The sequence below is a fragment of the Dermacentor andersoni genome, chromosome 5 (genome assembly GCF_023375885.2).
Source record: "Dermacentor andersoni chromosome 5, qqDerAnde1_hic_scaffold, whole genome shotgun sequence".
NCBI classification, from domain to species: domain Eukaryota; kingdom Metazoa; phylum Arthropoda; class Arachnida; order Ixodida; family Ixodidae; genus Dermacentor; species Dermacentor andersoni.
This window is the reverse complement of record NC_092818.1, coordinates 3,974,765-3,993,841: the sequence shown is the minus strand read 5'-3', so window position 1 is coordinate 3,993,841 and position 19,077 is coordinate 3,974,765. Positions and strand designations below refer to the sequence as shown.

The following is a 19,077-nucleotide window of genomic DNA, read 5'->3' as shown; positions in this document are numbered from 1 at the left end:
TAGTGCGATTCCAATGTGTTTTGTCTGGGATTTCTGCAATGTCAGATGACTCAAGGTCGACACGCTATCACTCTGCTATATTTGGCTGCAAAAATAACTTTTGGAAGCAAGCGTAAAGTGCATCTTCATCCGCGGTGACTTCGTGGACACCACCACTACGATAGCAGAGAAGCGTACGCTTTGTATTGCCAGCATAAACAGAAAGGACTTGCTGCCATGGCGTGTATGTTTGGATGGTTTTGTTCCCAGTTTGCGCATGGCGACGAATTCAGAACTCGGCACCCATGGTCAAACTGGGATATGAAAGAAAGGTGCGTATTCTGAGTCAGTTAACTATTGCGAATGGGTGAACTATTTCTTCGTGCACGCACATTAAACTTGTTTTGTTTAAGTGTGTTCTAAGATTATCATGCTTCGCAAAAAACGTTCTGGAGGAAGTTGACCAAGGTAATATTATGAAAACAATACGTGCCGAAAAGAAATGAATGCGTGTTCTTTTCCATTCTGTAACAAAAGCAATGCCTACCGTGTGCTGGCTAGCCCTAGTTCACATGGGCCTTCCCGTGCTTTCAAATCTCACTGGCAAGCTGCCAATACCGCTCGTCGCAGGCTGTATTACTGCAGAAAATATTTGCTCTTGCAAAAAGTAGTTATTCGTTTTACAACTCTCTCGTGTAGGCGAGGTGCACTTGCACACACAGGCACCATTCGAGATCTAAGAGAGCGCATAATCTTTCAACGTGCTGCGAGCATCTGCTTGATCGTGGCATATTCGCGGCCACTGTTGTCAGCTCATTTTATACATGTTAAGAGCCCTTTCGATTGAGTTATTTTACGGTTCTTTATATAGTAAAGCTTGATGTCCCGTTGCCAGATGAACGATGTTTATAAACTCGTACTGCGAAAATTATAGGAGCACAACAGCTAGCAAAACGTGTTTCCTCAAAGCTTCACAGTTAGCTGGATTGAGCTGTAAGCTTGTGCGGCACACCGCATGACAAATGGAGACACCTCTGATTACTGTCGCCTGAGTGATACCTCAATAGAGTTCAAGGCTAGAAGTACAATAACAACAAGTTAAATGTATACGTTATGTATCGAAAATGTTCAGAATTTTAATCGCCTCCTATTTATATAGTCAGCAGAGCTGCGAGAGCACCTAAGGCCCGTCACCGATCGATATTGCGGATATATCAAAGCTAAAAACTTGGTGACGACATGCTAAGAAGTTTCCCAATACAAGCAACTTGTTCATACCTCTCGGGAAAGCGCGAAAGCTTGCCACTCATCATCAACAGCACGTTCACCGTGCACCCTCCAGCCCTATCCCACATACCAGCATGGCGCTGGACAATAGACAGCACTGTCATTGCAAAATTGCCCTCAATAAAACGGTCTATATGCACTGAAGCTCGGCTGCAACAGGGCGCTGCGGTGCCTCGGCGCAGGTTGCCACGTTTGTGGTTGCACCTCAGCAGTCAACAACGTGTTCTGCCTGGTGTTGCTGTGCAAAGGCATCTTATTTTATCGCATGCAGTTCCACTTCGACAAGAAAACTAGCATGTTTCACTGAGTGTGCTGTGTGAATGTGCCTAAATATGTAAATCGATGTCTGAATATGCGCTCGTGGGATCGGATGCATTAGCAGTGAATGGTGTGGTTCACGCACTTCTAGTAACAGGTCAAGAAACAAGCACAACGATCAAGAGAACAAACAGACTGGTGGGCTAGTTGGTACTGCATAACTTGAGGCAAAGCGCAAAAAAAAATAACACGAGGACAAGAGAAGGAAACGAAGATACAGCGCTACTGACGACTAAATTTTTTATTGCACATGTCCTCCGCAACAAGAACACTTGCTGCTGGACTGCTGCATGCTGCCTGGCTCTTCATCATCATCATCATCAGCCTATTTTGTGTCCACTGCAGGACGAAGGCCTCTCCCTGCTATCTCTAATTAGCCCTGTCTTGTGCCAACCGCTTCCAACAAGCACCCACGAATTTCCTAATTTCATTGCTCCACCTAGTCTTCTGTCGTCCTCGATTGCGTTTTCCTTCTCTTGGTACCCATTCTGTAAGCCTAATGGTCCAACGGTTGTCTAACCGGTGCATTACATGACCTGCCCAGCTCCATTTTTTGTCCTTGATGACAATTATAATATTGTCTATACCCGTTCTCTCTGATCCAAACCACTCTCTTCCTGTCTCTTAACGTTATGCCTAACATTCTTCGTTCCATCGCTCTTGACGCGGTCCTTAACTTGTTCTCAAGCTTCTTTGTCAGTCTCCGAGTCTCTGCCCCATATATCAGGACTGGTAAAATGCACTGATTGTACACCTTGCTTTTCAACGATAATGGTAGGCTTCCAGTCAGGAGCTGGCAATGTCTGCCGTATGTGATCCAACCCATTTTTATTCTTCTGTGAACTTCCTTCTCATGATCAGCGTTCCCTGTGATTAATTGACCTAGGTAAACATACTCCTTCACAGACTCTAGAGGCCGACTGGCGATCCAGAACTCTTGTTCCTTTGCCCGAATATTGATCATTATCTTTGTCTTCTGCATATTAATCTTCAACCCCTCTCGTACACTCTCTCTGTTAAGGTCCTCAATCATTTGTTGTAACTCGTCCCGAGTGTCGCTGAATAGAACAATGTCATCGGCAAACCAAAGGTTGCTGAGATATTCGCCGTCAATCTTTACTCCTAAGCCTTCCCAGTTTAATAGCTTGAATACTTCTTCCAATTGCAAGCAGTGAATAGCATTGGAGAGATTGTGTCTCCCTGTCTGACCTCTTTCTTTATAGGTATCTTCCTGCTTGTGCAGAATTAAGGTAGCTGTAGAACCTCTGTAGATATTTTCCAAGGCATTTATGTAAGCGTTCTGTACTCCTTGATTACGTAATGTTGCTATGACTGTTGATATCTCTACTGAATCAAATGCCTTTTCGTAATCTATGAAAGCCATATAGAGAGGCTGATTGCACTCTGTGGATTTCTCGATAACCTGATTAATGACATGGATGTGATCCATTGTAGAGTATCCCTTCCTGAAGCCAGCCTGTTCCCTTGGTTGGCTAAAGTCCAGTGCTGCCCTCATTCTATTGGAGATTATTTTGGTAAATATTTTATATAATACTGGGAGTAAGCTAATGGGACTATAATTTTCCAATTCTTTAACATCTCCCTTTTTGTGGATTAGTATAATCTTTGCATTCTTCCAGTTTTCTGGGAGCCTTGCAGTCGATAGACACTTCATATAAAGAGCCACCAGTTTTCTAAGCATTATGTCTCCTCCATCTTTGATTAAATCGACTGATATTCCATCTTCTCATGCTGCTCTTGCTCGTTTCATGTCTTGCAGGGCCCTTCTGACCTCATTGCTAGTTATAGGAGTAGTTTCTGTATCCTGTTCATTACTGTTCGTAATTGAGGTATCCTGACTCCTCTGGGTATTGTACAGGTCAGCATAGAATTCTTCCGCTTCCTTTAATATGTCTGAGATTTCTGATTATATTACCCTGCTTATCTTTTAGTGCACACATCTTGGTTTGTCCTATGCCAAGTTTCTTTCTCACTGATTTCAGGCTGTGTCCATTTCTTATGACTGAGGTTTTTTAGCGCACGAAAAGGGACGAAAGACAGTGGCAAGACACGGACACAGCGCTAACTTTTCCAACAATTGTTTTATGCCACGAAGCGGTACACATATATACAGTGCAGTCCACTTATAACAATATCGAGAAAGATGAAAAATATGATCATTATAACCGATGATCGCTATATCTGGACTGCAGTTATTAAAAAAAATTTTTTATAAAATAAAAGACGCGGAACATACCTTTGCAGCTCCGAACTCGAATTCACTACTTGTTCTAAAGAATGGATGATGTAGAAAGTAGGCTGTGAAAAACAAGCTTTATTTCTAGCGCCGATGACCATGTCAAGGGTTAGGCGCGCCTAAATAGTCAGAAATCTGCACTTGCTTTTGCGGCAGCTTCAGCTTCACAACCGCAGTGTGCATGGATTCCAACGGCTGTGCGAACACTGGCGGTAATCCTTTAGCATGCACAAAATCAATTAAGGAGTCGATCGACGACAGTGCACTTTGCGTGGACATCGAGGTCAGGGTCAAGAAGCCACTGTCAATCTCATTGTCACTGTCGCTGCTGCCGTCGCCACCGTCAAACAACTTTGCTGTCTGTCGAGACAGCAGATCTTCGGCAGTGAGCTCATCGCAGAACGAGGCAGCACTGTCTGCAGTCAAAAACTCCTCCTTCTTTGCACTACCTGTGTCACCAGTAGAAAAGAGCTCCCAGAGCTCGATTATGTCAGCGGCTTCCACCGTGTTGGTCTCAGTGGGTTGAGGAAGTTCGTCCTTACGCACAAAGCCCGCCTTTTTGAAGCAATTGGTGATGAACCACTGGTAAAGCGCCTCTTCAACATCGGCGTACAAAGGGTCTCTAACCCTTTTCCGCTGATCGGCATGGCCGCTGATAGCTCCAGCCTTCACAATCGTGGTGTTCCCGGTTTTCAAGATGGTTGATATCGTTAACTGGGCGAGCTCATACTTCTTCACAAGGGCGCTCACCTTGAAGCCACATCAAGAGTCCTGCAAGATATCCATCTTCGTGTCAAGCGACACAGCTTTACGCTTTGTCAGTGCCATCTTCGAAGTGGGTTGAATCGTTGGTTGCACGCTACTTCGGTGGCGTCAGCCTGGTATAGCGAGAGAGAGAGACGCGGGATGGGCGCCACCGCGCCGCCTTGCTTGTCGCTTTTTTCTGTTCTCTCTCTTTCGGAGCGACTGTGGCCGACGCGCATGGAGCAGCTAGCGCCATCTTGTGGCACGCTGCGCCTACTCAGGTACTCTCCGGTGCGCGGTAATGGCGGCAGATACGAACTTATGGAGGTAAACATCGCCTCATCTCGACATCGTTCGTTTCAGGGAACTAAACAATGCAAATGTTACGATTATTTGGCACGGAAAACGCCGTCCAGGCGGCAAAATTTTGATCGTTATATCCGATATGCGCTGAATAACCTATCGTTATAAATGGTTTTTTCCCCCATAGACCTAATGCATAAATTGACACTCTCATGTCAACCCATCGTTATAACCGATATATCGTTATATGTGGTATCGTTATAAGTGGACTGCACTGTATAGGTAACAGACACCACCGTACGCATGCATATATATACTGATTTCTAATCAAATGAGACAGCAACGAGACATGTGTAAAGGAAAGTTAAGATGATATCAAAGATGAAAGAACGACCATGCATAGGCAAAAATTATTTTGTAATTGCAAGATTAAAATGTCATCTCCATCAGGCCACCCTCTGTGTCACGTTTAAAAAATAGAATTCTTTTCTTGAAAGATCAATTGAAGGCGCGCTAACACAAGCGCTCCCTAAACTAGCGATCTCTTCGCCGCTTCAATAATCTCACGTGTTGTTTGCGCTGGGCTTCTTCCTATCACTGTGCACTGTTTATAAATGGGACTGCATCTATGCTTTCTGCAGTGAAAAGCGAGATGCCCCACTCCTCCAGTTCGCACATTATTTGGGTGTTCACGCAACCTGTCATTTACGCACCTTCCTGTTCGGCCGATGTATTTTTTGCCACACGACAGGAGCAGTTCATATACGATATTGTTCTCACAATGAACGTAGCATTCCTTGTGATTTGCCCGGCAACTGCGCTTCTCAGAACCACAGTAGCTGGCCTTGCACAAGTTGAAGAGCTTGATTGGCGCTGAAAAGATGATGCTTACATTTGTGTTATTGCCAATCTTCTTCAGTCTGTGCGAGATATCGTGGATGCACGGTATGATTGCATGTTTCTGCTTCACTCGCGCATTTTCCAGTGAAGTAAACTGCTCATCCTGTCACCCGCGTTTTGCGGTCTTAAGGAGACCTTTGGCCACAGCTGTTATGATATGCTGTGGGAAACCGGCCTGTTTCAGGCGATCCACTTGCGCCAGAAACAGGCGGCGAGGCTACCTTATCGGCGAAAAGTACAGCCCCGAGGGCCCTACGTGCCAAAAAATTTCCTTGGTTTGTCCGTGATAGATGCCTTAAGCTGACTGATTTGGGTAACTCAATATAGAATGATTTCTAAATGGTTCTGACCTCATAGTTCCGGAATCGCACATGCGCAGTCGGCCGAGAACCCGGCTAGGTATAAGGCGCCTCGGCCGCCTTTAACAGCGCTTAGAACGTGAAGGTGTAAGATAGTGGTGGAAAACTGGTCACTTCTCTTACCGGAAAGGTGACTAGACATGGGGCACCTCCATCTTGTGCTCCATTGAAGGCCAAGCCGAGGAGAATGGATAAGCTGCTCAGTCGTACGCACACACATGTATATACACCTGTATACACGAAAACTTTCGCTCACGGGCGAATTGGAAGACTGTGAACCCGGATTTTTCTACGGCACGGAGCGCATAACGCGCTACTCTCATTTAAAAATGATAATAACAGCTAATGATAAAAACACACCATACTCAAGGTATGGTCTGTTTAGTATCTTAGTTATTTTTCTTTGTTCTTCCAGACAGAAAGCACTCACCAAACCAGCGAGTCGCTTCTGCCGGTGAGCCAACAGCATGTCTCGAAACCGTTCCTCGGTGATTTCCGATAGAGTGAGGCACTTGCTTAGAAAACGACCCGAACCTGTAAATCAAGAGCCAATCCAAGTCAGTGTACTATTTTAAATGATGCACATATACAGCTTAGATGTGCTTATAACGTAACTGCTTATAGAGCAGGAATGGACATAATGCAGTCTATTCTGACTCTCATTTCACTTCCTATAAACTCAATAAGTACGCATAGCACTTATAGTGCAGCAGCGTCAGACACTATACCGGTTAAAATGCGGTTCGAAAGGTCCCACAGACAAGCGAGGCAGCGAGCGCACTTCTCAACAAGGAGCGCCGGCCGAGGGGAGAGCAACGAGGGCCATGTGGAGGAGGAGATGTGGAGCAATAAAGTGAACAAGGAACAGAGAAATAATTCGGCAATTTAGTGGTAAATGCGAGATAAATTCATTAGCATCATATCACGCTTGTTTGAGGTCCCGGATACATGATTTAAACTGCTTTCACTGCACTGCAAAGTGTTGTGCAGAAGCTCATCCAACACATGTTGTGTCTCTTCGAGGAGCCAAGTGCAACTTACGGTGATTTGGAGCAGACCATCTTCAGTTGCATTTTATTTATATATATATGTGCGTATGTGTATGTGTGTTTGTACACGAGAGACAGTCAAAAAGTCCCTGGAATCGCTTCGGTGATGCCGAACAAGCAATAAGGGCACACATGCTTGGGTAGGGGGCTGGGTATGTTTGCGTGTGGGCAGAGCAGGTCTGGACAGATTTCAGTGCGCAGTGGTGTCACTGCGCCATGTGACACGAACATGAGCAGTGGGCAGTCGGCGCAACGTCACAGTTCAAACGTGCAAACATCAAGTTCATGTGCAAACTGGGAAAATCAGCCAGCTTTAGAGACGCTATGAGCCCTGCAGCAAATGTATTGTGTTAATGCACTACAGAAAACCCCGCTTTACGACTGGATTGCACAGGCAGGAGACGTTAACGGGCAGAATGGGCAGGAGACGTTGGAGGACGACGAGCACAGCGAGAGACCGTCAACATCCCAAAACGAAGAAATGATTGCCAAAGTGAAGCAACTGATTTGCCGTGATCGAAGAATGACAATCCAGGAGTTAAAGCAAAAAGTGTGTATCCCACATGGATCAATTCATGTCATTTTACGCAATGATTTGAAGATGAGATGCATCAGTGTGAAGTTTGTTCCGAGGCAGCTGAACACGGATCAGATGTAATGTCGCATGACAATCAATGGCGAGCCGTTTGCAATGAGTACGCAGAACCCAACGTTGCTCCAAGAGATCTGCACTGGTGATGAGTCTTGGGTGTTCGTCTATGACCTGGCAACGGAATAGCAGTCATCGGAGTGGCACACACCAGCATCTCCCAGACCAAAAAAATGATACATTGTCAAGTCCAAAGCCAAAGTGATGCCCATTGCATTCTTTGAAATCGACGGTTTGGTGCACCACGAGTTCATACCACCTGGACAGTCTGTTGCTGGTTATTTCTACGTGCAAGTTTCCCAGAGGGTGCTCGATGCGATTCGAAGGACGCGACGGGACAAGTGGCAAGGCAAGTGGTGTTTGTATCACGATGGTGCACCAAGACACAAATAGCTTATTGTCAGCAATTCCTCGCCAAGAACATTCCGGTTGTCTTTCAACCACCGTACTCTTCGGATCTCCCTCCAAGTGAATGCGATCAAAGTGAATACGATGACTAAGCTCCGACAGATTCTGAACGAAGCCTTCTTCCGGTGCTTCCAGCAATGGCAGGAACGATGGAGCAAGTGTGTGTGGGCGCAAGGGTTCTGCTTGGAAGGTGATTGGGCAAGCATTGCCATAAGCATAACATTAGCACACTGAACCACCATTCGGGGAACTTTCTGACTGCCCCTCATGCGGCGTGCGTGCGCGTGTGTACAGGGTGTCCCACATAACCTGAGCCAAAATGAAAGGTGCGTCGGAAGCGAATTGAACCAAATGCATACTGTTCACAATAGCCTATAGTAACTCAGACAATATTTAGTTTTCCCCATAACTCACTAATTACCGTATTAACATGATTGTAAGTCCACTCTAACGTGAGTCAACCCCCCCATATCGCTTGTGATAGGGGGAAAAAAAAGAAGAGCATACCCAAGGGCACATTCGATAACGAAAATTTATTAGTGGGTGAAATGGTCATTGGACTACTCGCTTTCACTTGCGCTATCGTCCTCACTAGTGCTGCCATCGTCATGGCTGCTCCGGTCACGTAGTGTGTCGTCATCCACTGAAATTCCACATTTGGCAAACGACCGCACCATGACATCTTGTGGAACAGCAGCCCACACCGAATGCACCCAACCACACGCAGCCGTCAGGGAGGCTCTTTTGACAGGTCTGGTTGGCGTAAGTTCACAGTCTTCTGCCGCAAGCCATTTGTACTCATGGCAGAGCAAGTCCTTAAAAGGCGAAGATCCGGGCTTGTTTTATGACCATGTGGCACTTCACTGGCAGGGACCGATCACGCATTTCAGTGACATAAGCCGCAAGCTTAGCCTACGGCTCCGGAAAGCGTCCCTACGTTGGCCCATGAAAAATTCTTCACTTGCCGTCACAGGCGAAAATTTTGTTCGCTGCAATCGCCACACTCGCACCACCCATTAAGAAACATCAAACTTGTGGCCCGCTGCGCAGTCATTTGTTTCTTTGTACTTATGCAGACATCGTACTTACGATATCTGCATATCTCACAAACCCATTTCTACAATCGGCCGCTACATACCACGACCCAAAGACCGCGTCCCCAGAGAAAAACAGCCAGGTGTAATATACAAAATCCTGCGCTCCAAGTGCCCAGCTTCATACATCGGCGAAACAAAAAACCTCCCCCAGCGGATAAATCAACACAAGAACGACATCCGGCTGTTGAACTTCGAAGGCGACCCCCTGACCGAGCCCTGCGAGCGCGCCGATCACAGAATCACTTTCGAGGAGGTGGGCGTCTTGGCCGTGGAGCATAATCTGTTTAAGAGACGCCACGTCGAGTCTTGGCACATCCGGCTCACAAAGGCGACAATGAATCGGACACCGGCAACGCTCCCCTCCGCGTACGTCAGTGGGCTGAGCCACGTGCTGACAAAGGGAGACCATAGGCCGCCCTATGCTGCTGGCCCACGTTTTAGTCACACCTGAAGAAGGGACCGAACTGGTTCTGAAACATTGGGTTTCAAATAAATTATTGGTTGGAGTTAATAATTTTTCAAACTTTCGTTCCCAACCAGATGGACTTCCGTCGAAGATGTTTTCAATCAAAGCTGCACGTCCTGTACTACATAATACTGATCTAGAAAGCTTGCACTTTTCTCAGCTAAACTGCCACCCAATGGAACTTGGCCGATGGCCGACGGTTGGTAACAAGTCAGGAAGAAGTCGGTGGCCGACATAGTTGGCCAGACAAGCGAGGCTCATGCCTGGCCATTGACCATGTCGGCAGAAGGTTGGGCCTCTTGGTTGGCCCAACGTCTTTGGGTAACTTAGAGTCATGGGCTGCTCCCGCAGGTCGGTAAGCGAGCGTGGGCCAACCACGTTATGAGGTCGGGGACCAACCCGTACGCTCGTGAGTATGAAAAATTGCATATGTTCACAATTAAATAAAAGTGATCACCAGCCAGATTCTGACACTGTGCCACCAATTTGAAGCCCGATATACTCTATAACCATTAGGCCGCGAACGCATACCTCAACAGGTCGCATGCAAGCCACCACATTGAAATATTGGTACGTCATTTAGAATAGGCCTGCAAAACGTCATCTGAGACCTTTTAGAAAGCACAGAGGTTGTAACGTGAGGTCGGAAAAACCTCATTCTAAGGGCAGCTGTGTCTTAAGGCTGTTTCACATGCTGCGACTGGAACGACGAAAATGGGTGCATCCGCACGCATCGCAATGCGATTTTTAGAGGGCTCATTTCACATGATTGTGATTTCAACAATGCGACGGGTGCGACGCCCAGGGTTGCTTACCGCCAGGTTTCGTGGCACACGCTGCATAATTCTTTTATTGTAATGAATAATACGTTTACATTATAACATTATTGACTTTTCTTGATTAGAAGGAAATAATATGTACGTTTACTAATTTAAAAATGTTGGTTAAGATTTGTCTTCGAGTGCGCGACGGCAGTTTCTGTAGTTCAGTGCAACATGGCACACGTAAACAGCTGTTCGCAGGTGGTTCAGCGCTGTGTGTTGTCTCGTCTACATTCTATGTCCGTTTCGTTCTGCCTGTGCTACAACAATCTACAAGATGACCTATCGACAAGTTCATCTAGCTACCCTCACCGCATATGCAGTATTCGGAATTCGGCTGCCACGAAGTCGTCGTGTCAGCCCAACAAGATCCTCGCGCTACCCGTGCTCGGCATCAGCTTCTGGAGAAATGATGCGTGTATATTGCCTGTGGTTGCACATATGTGGTGCCTGCTCCTAGCCATATTCTTACGCCAAACGCAACAAGAAGCACCAACGCGAAAGCCCACGTGTGCCCCTGAATGAAGCCTCAAATGATCTGTGTGATTAGGACGTGGAATGAAAATTGTGTTGTGAAATTCAACCTTAGCGCTAGCCTGGTTAGTACATCGCCGTCCTTGCACTGCGAATATATATATGGGAGCCCTCTAAATATTTCTGAAGGTGCAAAAGCCGTCGCATCAAATGTTTCGAGCAGTTACCGTCACTTTTGTAGAAACCTGTACATTGTAACACAGCATTATAAAAGACACGCTTCTCGTCCACTTTGTGTCTCGCGCTGGTAGTATACTCGGAACTTCTAACAAGAAGACCATATCAATGCGCGCTATTCATAATGCAGGACCGTAGGCCCACGGCAGGCGCACTTGCCGTAGAATTTTTCGGCTTTCTGCTCAGCCTCGCACGCCGCTCACGGTTAGCCTGTTTTGTGGAAATAAATATTATGATTATATTATTAATGTTATAAAACATTATAGTTCCTTCGCTGTAATTTATAGCAATCATCCAGATTTCTTAAGCTAATCATGCATTTAACATGTATTAGATCAACATTGTTACAACATGCTTATGGGAGTCATTTCAAACTAGGTTGCTCAGCCAGAGAAAGTACAAATGCAAGTCTCAATGTTTAATCTAATTTAATATTCCTAAACAGATTATAGTGGCCGAATTTTGTGCCTGCTTGCACTTCCTGCAATTCAATGTTCAGAGCTGGAAAAACTGATTCCTTTTCTTGCTGTCGAAAGGCTGATTCAATGTCGATAGCAAGCTATAATTATTCATGTCGAGAGTGTTAAGCAATTACTATATCTCTAAGCTTATCAATGCGTTTTTGTTCCACGAACACAATTAAGTTTTCTGTCTCCCTCTCAATGACAGCCATGGAATGAAACTGTTCACTTTCATAAGTATCAGGATGCAAACATTCTGGAGTTTGTCCTGAGCATTTGTCTGCATCCTATAGTGTGCATGTTTGTATCAAGTTCTGGTGTTGCAATCGCAGTGATCTACGCATATTGTTATATTGTAACAAATTTATTTAACTTTGTTTTCAAATCTGCAATGTGGCCATGCAGTAACGACCACATTAATAAGCAAAAAAAAAAACTGCAGGTGCAGTGTACGTGTTGGAATCTATGCGAAGTGAAGTTTTTGTCAAGTGGTCAATTAAATGCTGTTAAAGTAACTGCAATATACGCAATTTGTCTTATTTTCAACATCCAACATGTCATCTTTTGCAAGGTTTGCTTATGCACCGTATAGGTCACAACCTTAATGTCATGTAATCTTTATCCATTACACTGTTCACAAACCATACCGAAATGCAAACGGCAGTTAATGTAGATGCACGCTGCGAGACATCAACACAGTGACGTTTGTTGAGCAAGGAATGGTGCGAGGTGTATGCAGATAATGAATGACATGCTTATGTACTTACTTATTTATATACCTCGCAGACTGCAAGGTTGGAGTATTATGCGAGGGGGAATAAAAAAGTTGTTACAAAAGGAAGAAGGGCACAACAATAAGAAAAAAAACAGCAAAAAAAAGAAGCACCAGTACAATGCACCAACTAGCCCAACGTGTTTTACTGGCACAACATTATACAATACTTAACAAACAATAACAGAAAAGATTACTGCCCGTGCACCCTGTACAGATGGTAAACCAGTGAAGCTGAAATCTGCGGCCCCGGTGTTCATCACTGGGTTAATTCCAATGGTTTATTCAAGTCTTTCTATATTATTGGTTATGTCTGTGTTTCTTAATGAGGTTATGCACACATTTGGCTTGGGTTTATCACATTGTTTATTTGGAATGCCACACATCGCACTTTGCAAGATCACCATCATGGAAAGTGCAATGAGTAGTTCATTGTGTTAATCCAGCGGGTTCATCAAAGTCTTTCTGAATTATGTTGGGCATTTGTGTTTTGTGATGCGTTAATCATAATGTTTATGACTTGTTTATGCACTAGTTACCAAGTGACACACCGGGGCTGCACATTTCATTTAATTAAATACAGGGACACATTTTATACCTATTGGGAAGCCAGAGAGAGACTGCTGCACGCGAGCTCTGCTACTAGAGAGAAACGACGTCACTATCGGTCTAGCCAATGGCCCACTACACCTTTGCTGCGAGATAATAATGACATCATGATCTTGTCTTAACTCCGTCCCCCTCTGTGTCCCTTCCCTGCAATAATATGTAGATAAATGCATGATTGAAATGCATAAGCATTTCTATGTCTACCCAACAAGACATTTCTCCATCCATCATGCAAGACGAATGCAGTGGCTCACGCCCCCCTAAACAATGGCTCATACCCCTACACTAGGGTTTTTGGGATCGGACCATGAGTGTTTTGCCTAGGCATATACAGCTTCACTGTAAAAAGAATGAACACCTTTCTGCTAGGGACCAAGGCGTAATAACAAATGAAAGTTTATTGAACATGCCAAGTAAATGCTGGTTGACAAGCAATAAATCGAAGTTACACAAAAAGCAGAAGCAAAACTGATGTGTTTCCATACAGATCCCAACAGAAAACCTATCCATCTCTGAAAGTGTTACAGAGGCCATGCTGACAAAATTCTCCCAGTGTATTTGCATCTACAGCATCCGTAATTTCTCTAGGCAGCCGATCTACACAGAATGCTAGCTTCTTCCTCTACAATGCACTCTCCACATCTGAGCATGCATTGTAGAGGAAGAAGCTAGCATTCTGTGCAGATCGGCTGCCTAGAGAAATTACGGAAGCTGTAGATCTAAAAATGCTGGGAGAATCTTGTCAGCATGGCCTCCATTAGAAATGGATGCATTCCCTATCAGGAAACACACATTAATTTTCGCTTCTCCTTTTTGTGTATGTTCGGTCTATTGCTTGTCAGCCAGCATTTACTCGGTGCGTACATTAAACTTTTGGTTGTTAGATCATCTCGGTTTTCTTGTTCGTCCTATGTGTTCTCTGGTGCCATTTGCAGCCAGGCTATTCATTTTTTTTAGACTGCAACAAGTCACTTTAATGGCCCTTATCATGCTTCTGTGTACCTTATAAAATCTTTTATTTGGCCAATGTAGCAAGAATGTATAGTGTGAACCAGTAAGAACAGGGTACGCTAACTTCTAATTAAAAGGTTCATTGTGAAAATGCAGTGATCGATAAAGGTTACCAGAAAGTAGCACAGCAATAAAACTTGATAAAGTCTAGTGCTTGATGAAACGAAACGTAAAAGCGGGAAAGATAGAAAATACATATAAATATACAAGTCCAGGGAAAAAAACATTGTGATCACCAAGTGTGCATGTGGCTACCTTCCAGGAAACTTATTTTTTTTCCAATGGCATAGAACTGGAAGAATGTGCTTGCATAAGTAAGCTGTCAGTCTGTCTATTGAAATAACAACAGTGTTTCTTGAAAGGTGCTGGCATGCAGGATTGGCAATTGTAATAATTTTTTTCCTGCACTTGGAATTTTTCTGTATTTTCTTTCTATAGCATTTTTATTTATGTTTTGCTGCATCAAGCACCAATTTTTATCTATCCTTCAAAGATGTCTGGGGAAAACATGGGCAAGGAGGGAGATGGAAATTCAAGACGATGAGCAACACGAGAACAAGGTGAAAGTAGGAGCCAACGTTACCACTAGTGGACCTTGAAGAAAACAAGTCCACTTGTCGAAACGTTGGCTCCTGCTTTACCTTGTTCTCGTCTTGCTCATCGTCTTTCTTTTTTTTTCTGGTAATTTGTATAACTCGCCACATTTTTACAAATGAACCTCAGTTGAAAGTTAGTCCTCATCCATCTCTAGTGTCATCCTGTTGATACTGTGTGTGTGTGTGTGCGTGTGTGCGTGCGTACGTGTGTGTGTGCGTGCGTGCGCGCCCGTGTGCGTGCATATGCACGCGTGGATTTGGATGTGAAATCGGGCCCTTGGGCAGAGGTATCATTCTTCTCCTGTGCAGCCTTATGAATTCATTAACTATAGTGCAACAGAAATACAATGGACAAGAACAAAGTGAACAAACAGAGCGCTTTGTTCTTGTCTGTTGTCTATCTGTTGCACTTTAGTTAATAATGAATACACACAAACTCATCCAGTTTTCAGTTAGGTCGGGCTTATTTATAAGCCCGCTTGTGTCCTGGGATATCTGTATGGCTATGTATCCTGTAATTTAATTTCTGGCCATGTGCTTACGAGTCGCGTGTCAATCTCTGATTTTCCTGACAATCTTGTGTGATGTGCAGGCCCAGACAGTTTCTGGTGAATCCATGCAGGGTGTTGTGCAGGGTGCTGCTTTGATTGCTTTCAGTTCAGCTTTTCTAGGTATAGGGTGACCTTGAATGGTACTCACTTATTTGGGGTTTAGTTTTATGTAGTGTCATACTACTGTTAAACTGCTATTGCCACATCAGTGTACAATGTGTGCCTGATGTTTGCTTGCATATTCATGATTAGCAACCTCCTCTCTGTGTCTGGCAGTTGCATATAGTCTCCTGGCCTAACTGTATGCCCCCATATTTCACGGTATGGGCCTGTTGTGTTTCAAGTTCAGGTGCTCCCGACGTTGTTTCTAAAGGGAGGGGTAGTCGTCCTTGCATCTCATATGCTAGCTGGCACAGTATCTTGGGACCAGGTTCTGAGCTCTTGAGGCAAAGAAGTTGTGCTGCAGGCTGCAACGCTACTCTGTCTAGGTGCTTGTTCGTTTGCTCTTTCTCATAGAGGTCTTCAAGCATGGTAAAGTCTGAAATACCTGTTACCCGACGCCTGTATTCATGAGTTGTCTTTTTTGTGTGCTGCTGGTAATTCATACCGTACCATACCTTGGACACAAGCACAGCATCTGCGATTTTCCATAGTATCCACTCGTCAGGCCCCATGATTTCAAGATTATTGTTTTCACCAGGTGTAGAATTTGCATCCAGGCATGGCATAATTGTTTCACCCACATGCTGGCTCTGCTGTCATGGTCTTACACTAGCTGAGGATTTGTGGATGTTGACTTGCAGGTATGTTTCTCCAGCTATTGGGAGCACAATGTGCAATCTGGAGTAGTTCTCGATTCTAGTCTTTTTTCCGACGTCGATGTAAGCCGACTTATCAAGAAAGTGAGAGGCCAGACTGGCCAAGAAAGTCTGCAGTGTTGTCGAGGGCTTGTTGCATCATTCTTGATTTCTGTATAAGATAGCTTTCCCATAGACTGTAATACACCATAGGCTGTAGTGTTTCTTGTAGTATGCCTGCGTTGTTGGTGTGGGTGGGCCAAATGTACCTACAACTCTCACCTGGAATTTTCTGTTTTTCATAAAGTTTTTGTTTAAGTGTTCTACCAGAAATGTTTTTGCTCATCGTTCCTCTTATTAGAGTAGCATGAGATACTGCTGTTAAAAGCCTGTTCACCCTCTTCATTCTTTCATAAGCGGTATTACACAATGTCCTGCAATAAAGTTTCTGCTGCTTATGGCCCACTTATATGTGCCAGAAGGGACAACTCTTGAAAAAGGTTTTCTTTGTGCTATGTGTGCGACATAGTATGAGCATTCATGCCTTGACAATTATACATCTGTAGAACCAGCTTCCTGACAGAGTACTTGCTATACCTGATTATGCTTATTTGTGCAGTGCTGAACAATACATATTGATGCAATGAATATTTACTCACTCGAATTATCACGAAAGATGGTTGTTTTACAATTCTGCCCTTTGCTTTCTATTGGTGTTAGATTTTGCATAAGCATGCAATGCTTATGCAATAGTATGCAATAGCATGTTGAAGTTTAAGGGTTCAATGAAAGGTGATGAACTAAATCTAAGTGCAAGAGCTTTTTTTTACCCATGACTCCCATCGAAGTGCGACTTCCATGGCTGGCAAATCAACCCCTCGCCTTGTGTTAGCAGCAGAATGCTATAGCCACAGTGGCAGGTGAATAAAGCGAGGAACAAGATTTTTGTCTATAGATTTTTTTCTTGCCTGTATGTAAGTAAAATTTGGAATAAGTTGGTCATTGCAAAAAAGCCCAGTTTGTGGTCCCTTATTGAATAAACCACATATTGTGTATAGTTGAATTGCAGAAATTTGTTCTAAAATGTTATTGCAAGTAGCATGGTATTTCATTCCTTATAAAAAGTAATCACAGCAGATATCATTATATGGGTTTATACACTAATATATGTGACCACGAACTTATTAGAAACATGTAAGGCATGAATGTTTCTGCACACTTGATCAGCTGTGAACGTGCAAGAACTGCTTGTACTGGCTGACTTCACTGCACAGTTCGGCAATCCACGTCTCCGGCATTGCATTTGTTGTGCGAGACGGAATTTTTTCAAAACAAACCAGCGAATAAGCTCCGCGATAGCTCTCCGCGCAATTTCGACGGAAAATCGCAGCGATCGCTGCAACGGTGCGACTGTGCGACCAACCAGTTGGTCGCAGCCGAAAATCGGCGGGTCGGCCCTGCGACTGCGATTTTCATCGCAAACGATGGAAATCTCACTTCCGTTGCGGCGAAAATCGCATCATGTGAAACAGGCTTTACCAGTACTCATGTACAGGGCAGAAACCTGGAGGCTTACGAAAAGGGTTCTGCTTAAATTGAGGACGACACAAGAAGCTATGGAAAGAAGAATGATGGGTGTAACGTTAAGGGATAAGAAAAGAGCAGATTGGGTGAGGGAACAAACGTGAGTTAATTATGTCTTAGTTGAAATCAAGAAAAATAAATGGGCATGGGCAGGACATGTAATGAGGAGGGAAGATAACCGATAGTTATTATTAAGGGTTATGGACTGGATTCCAAGGGAAGGGAAGCGTAGCAGGGGGCAGCAGAAAGTTAGGTGGGTGGATGAGATTAAGAAGTTTGCAGGGACAACATGGCCACAATTAGTACATGACCGGGGTAGTTGGAGAAGTATGGGAGAGGCCTTTGCCCTGCAGTAGGCGTAACTAGGCTGATGATGATGATGATGAAGGTGCGGGGCCAACACTTTCTTGGTTCCTGGGAAGAAGATAGACCAACGCATAAACTGGCGGTGTATTGGATAAGTTCTCTATAGGATTGGTCTTGGGTGATTACTAAGCTTCATTTCCCTTAAGTTTAACGCCTAAATTTATTTTTCCACTTCATCTTATTGCACTACAGCGGCTGCTGGTGCAGAAGTGTGAAACTGCTTGGCAGTCACGGTGGCTGGATCGGTTAGCCAGTATGCCAGCATTATGGATGCTTCATCAACACCACACTGTTCTCCCCTTCCACAAAGGAAAGTACTCTTGAATGAAAAATATCTGTTCAAGTGTTAAGTGAATAATACTCCGATTTGGCCGTGGGGCAGAGCGAATCCGTCATCCTGTTGCAGCTACGCTTGAGATGCCGGTGTTTTCAGTAAAGGTCACATGAAAAATTAGTATCTCGAAACTGGTGACGTCCTGAGAATTTGTTCCAAGTGGATATGCCTTGTGAACTTGCCTGCTATAATTCGTAGATTGAAATATTGTCACAGTCTGTAATGTGGGAAGAAGAGGACACTGATGGTGGCCTTGGAGACAACGAAGAAGAGTTTAGTTTTTTCGCTGCTCTACGTTTGTTGCTTCCGCCATTAAAAGCCATCTGTGAATAGCCGTACACTTCTTCCTTCACGTAACATCATTGGTGGAGTTGCTGGGTAATCACTTGCGCAAAACGGAGCTCCGCAGCGGACGGCGCCTGGCCACCCTGTCATCCGAAGGAGAGTCTTCAACCACAGCCCCGTCGCTGCCACCGACGGCCATCCTGGTTTAGCCTCGTGACCCTGGCATGTTTTCCGAGATTGACAATGTTGACGTCGATGACTGGTTGCAGAATTACGAATGGGTCAGCAAACACTACAGGTGAGATAACATGCTTATACTGGCTAATATAATATTCTACCTAAAGAAAACAGCACAGGGCATTG

General features: G+C 44.5%; 1 protein-coding gene across 3 annotated transcripts in view; it reads right to left on the bottom strand.

Annotated features, from left to right (window-relative positions):
• The window catches only part of LOC126529909 (nuclear factor related to kappa-B-binding protein), a 437,784-nt gene that overhangs the window by 235,775 nt on the left and 182,932 nt on the right, over positions 1-19,077 (bottom strand). For all 3 annotated transcript variants that reach the window (XM_055070097.2, XM_055070098.2, XM_050177360.3), the window contains one exon: positions 6,578-6,681. In XM_055070097.2, the coding sequence (XP_054926072.1) occupies positions 6,578-6,681 (104 nt within the window). The remainder of the gene's footprint in view (positions 1-6,577; positions 6,682-19,077) is intronic.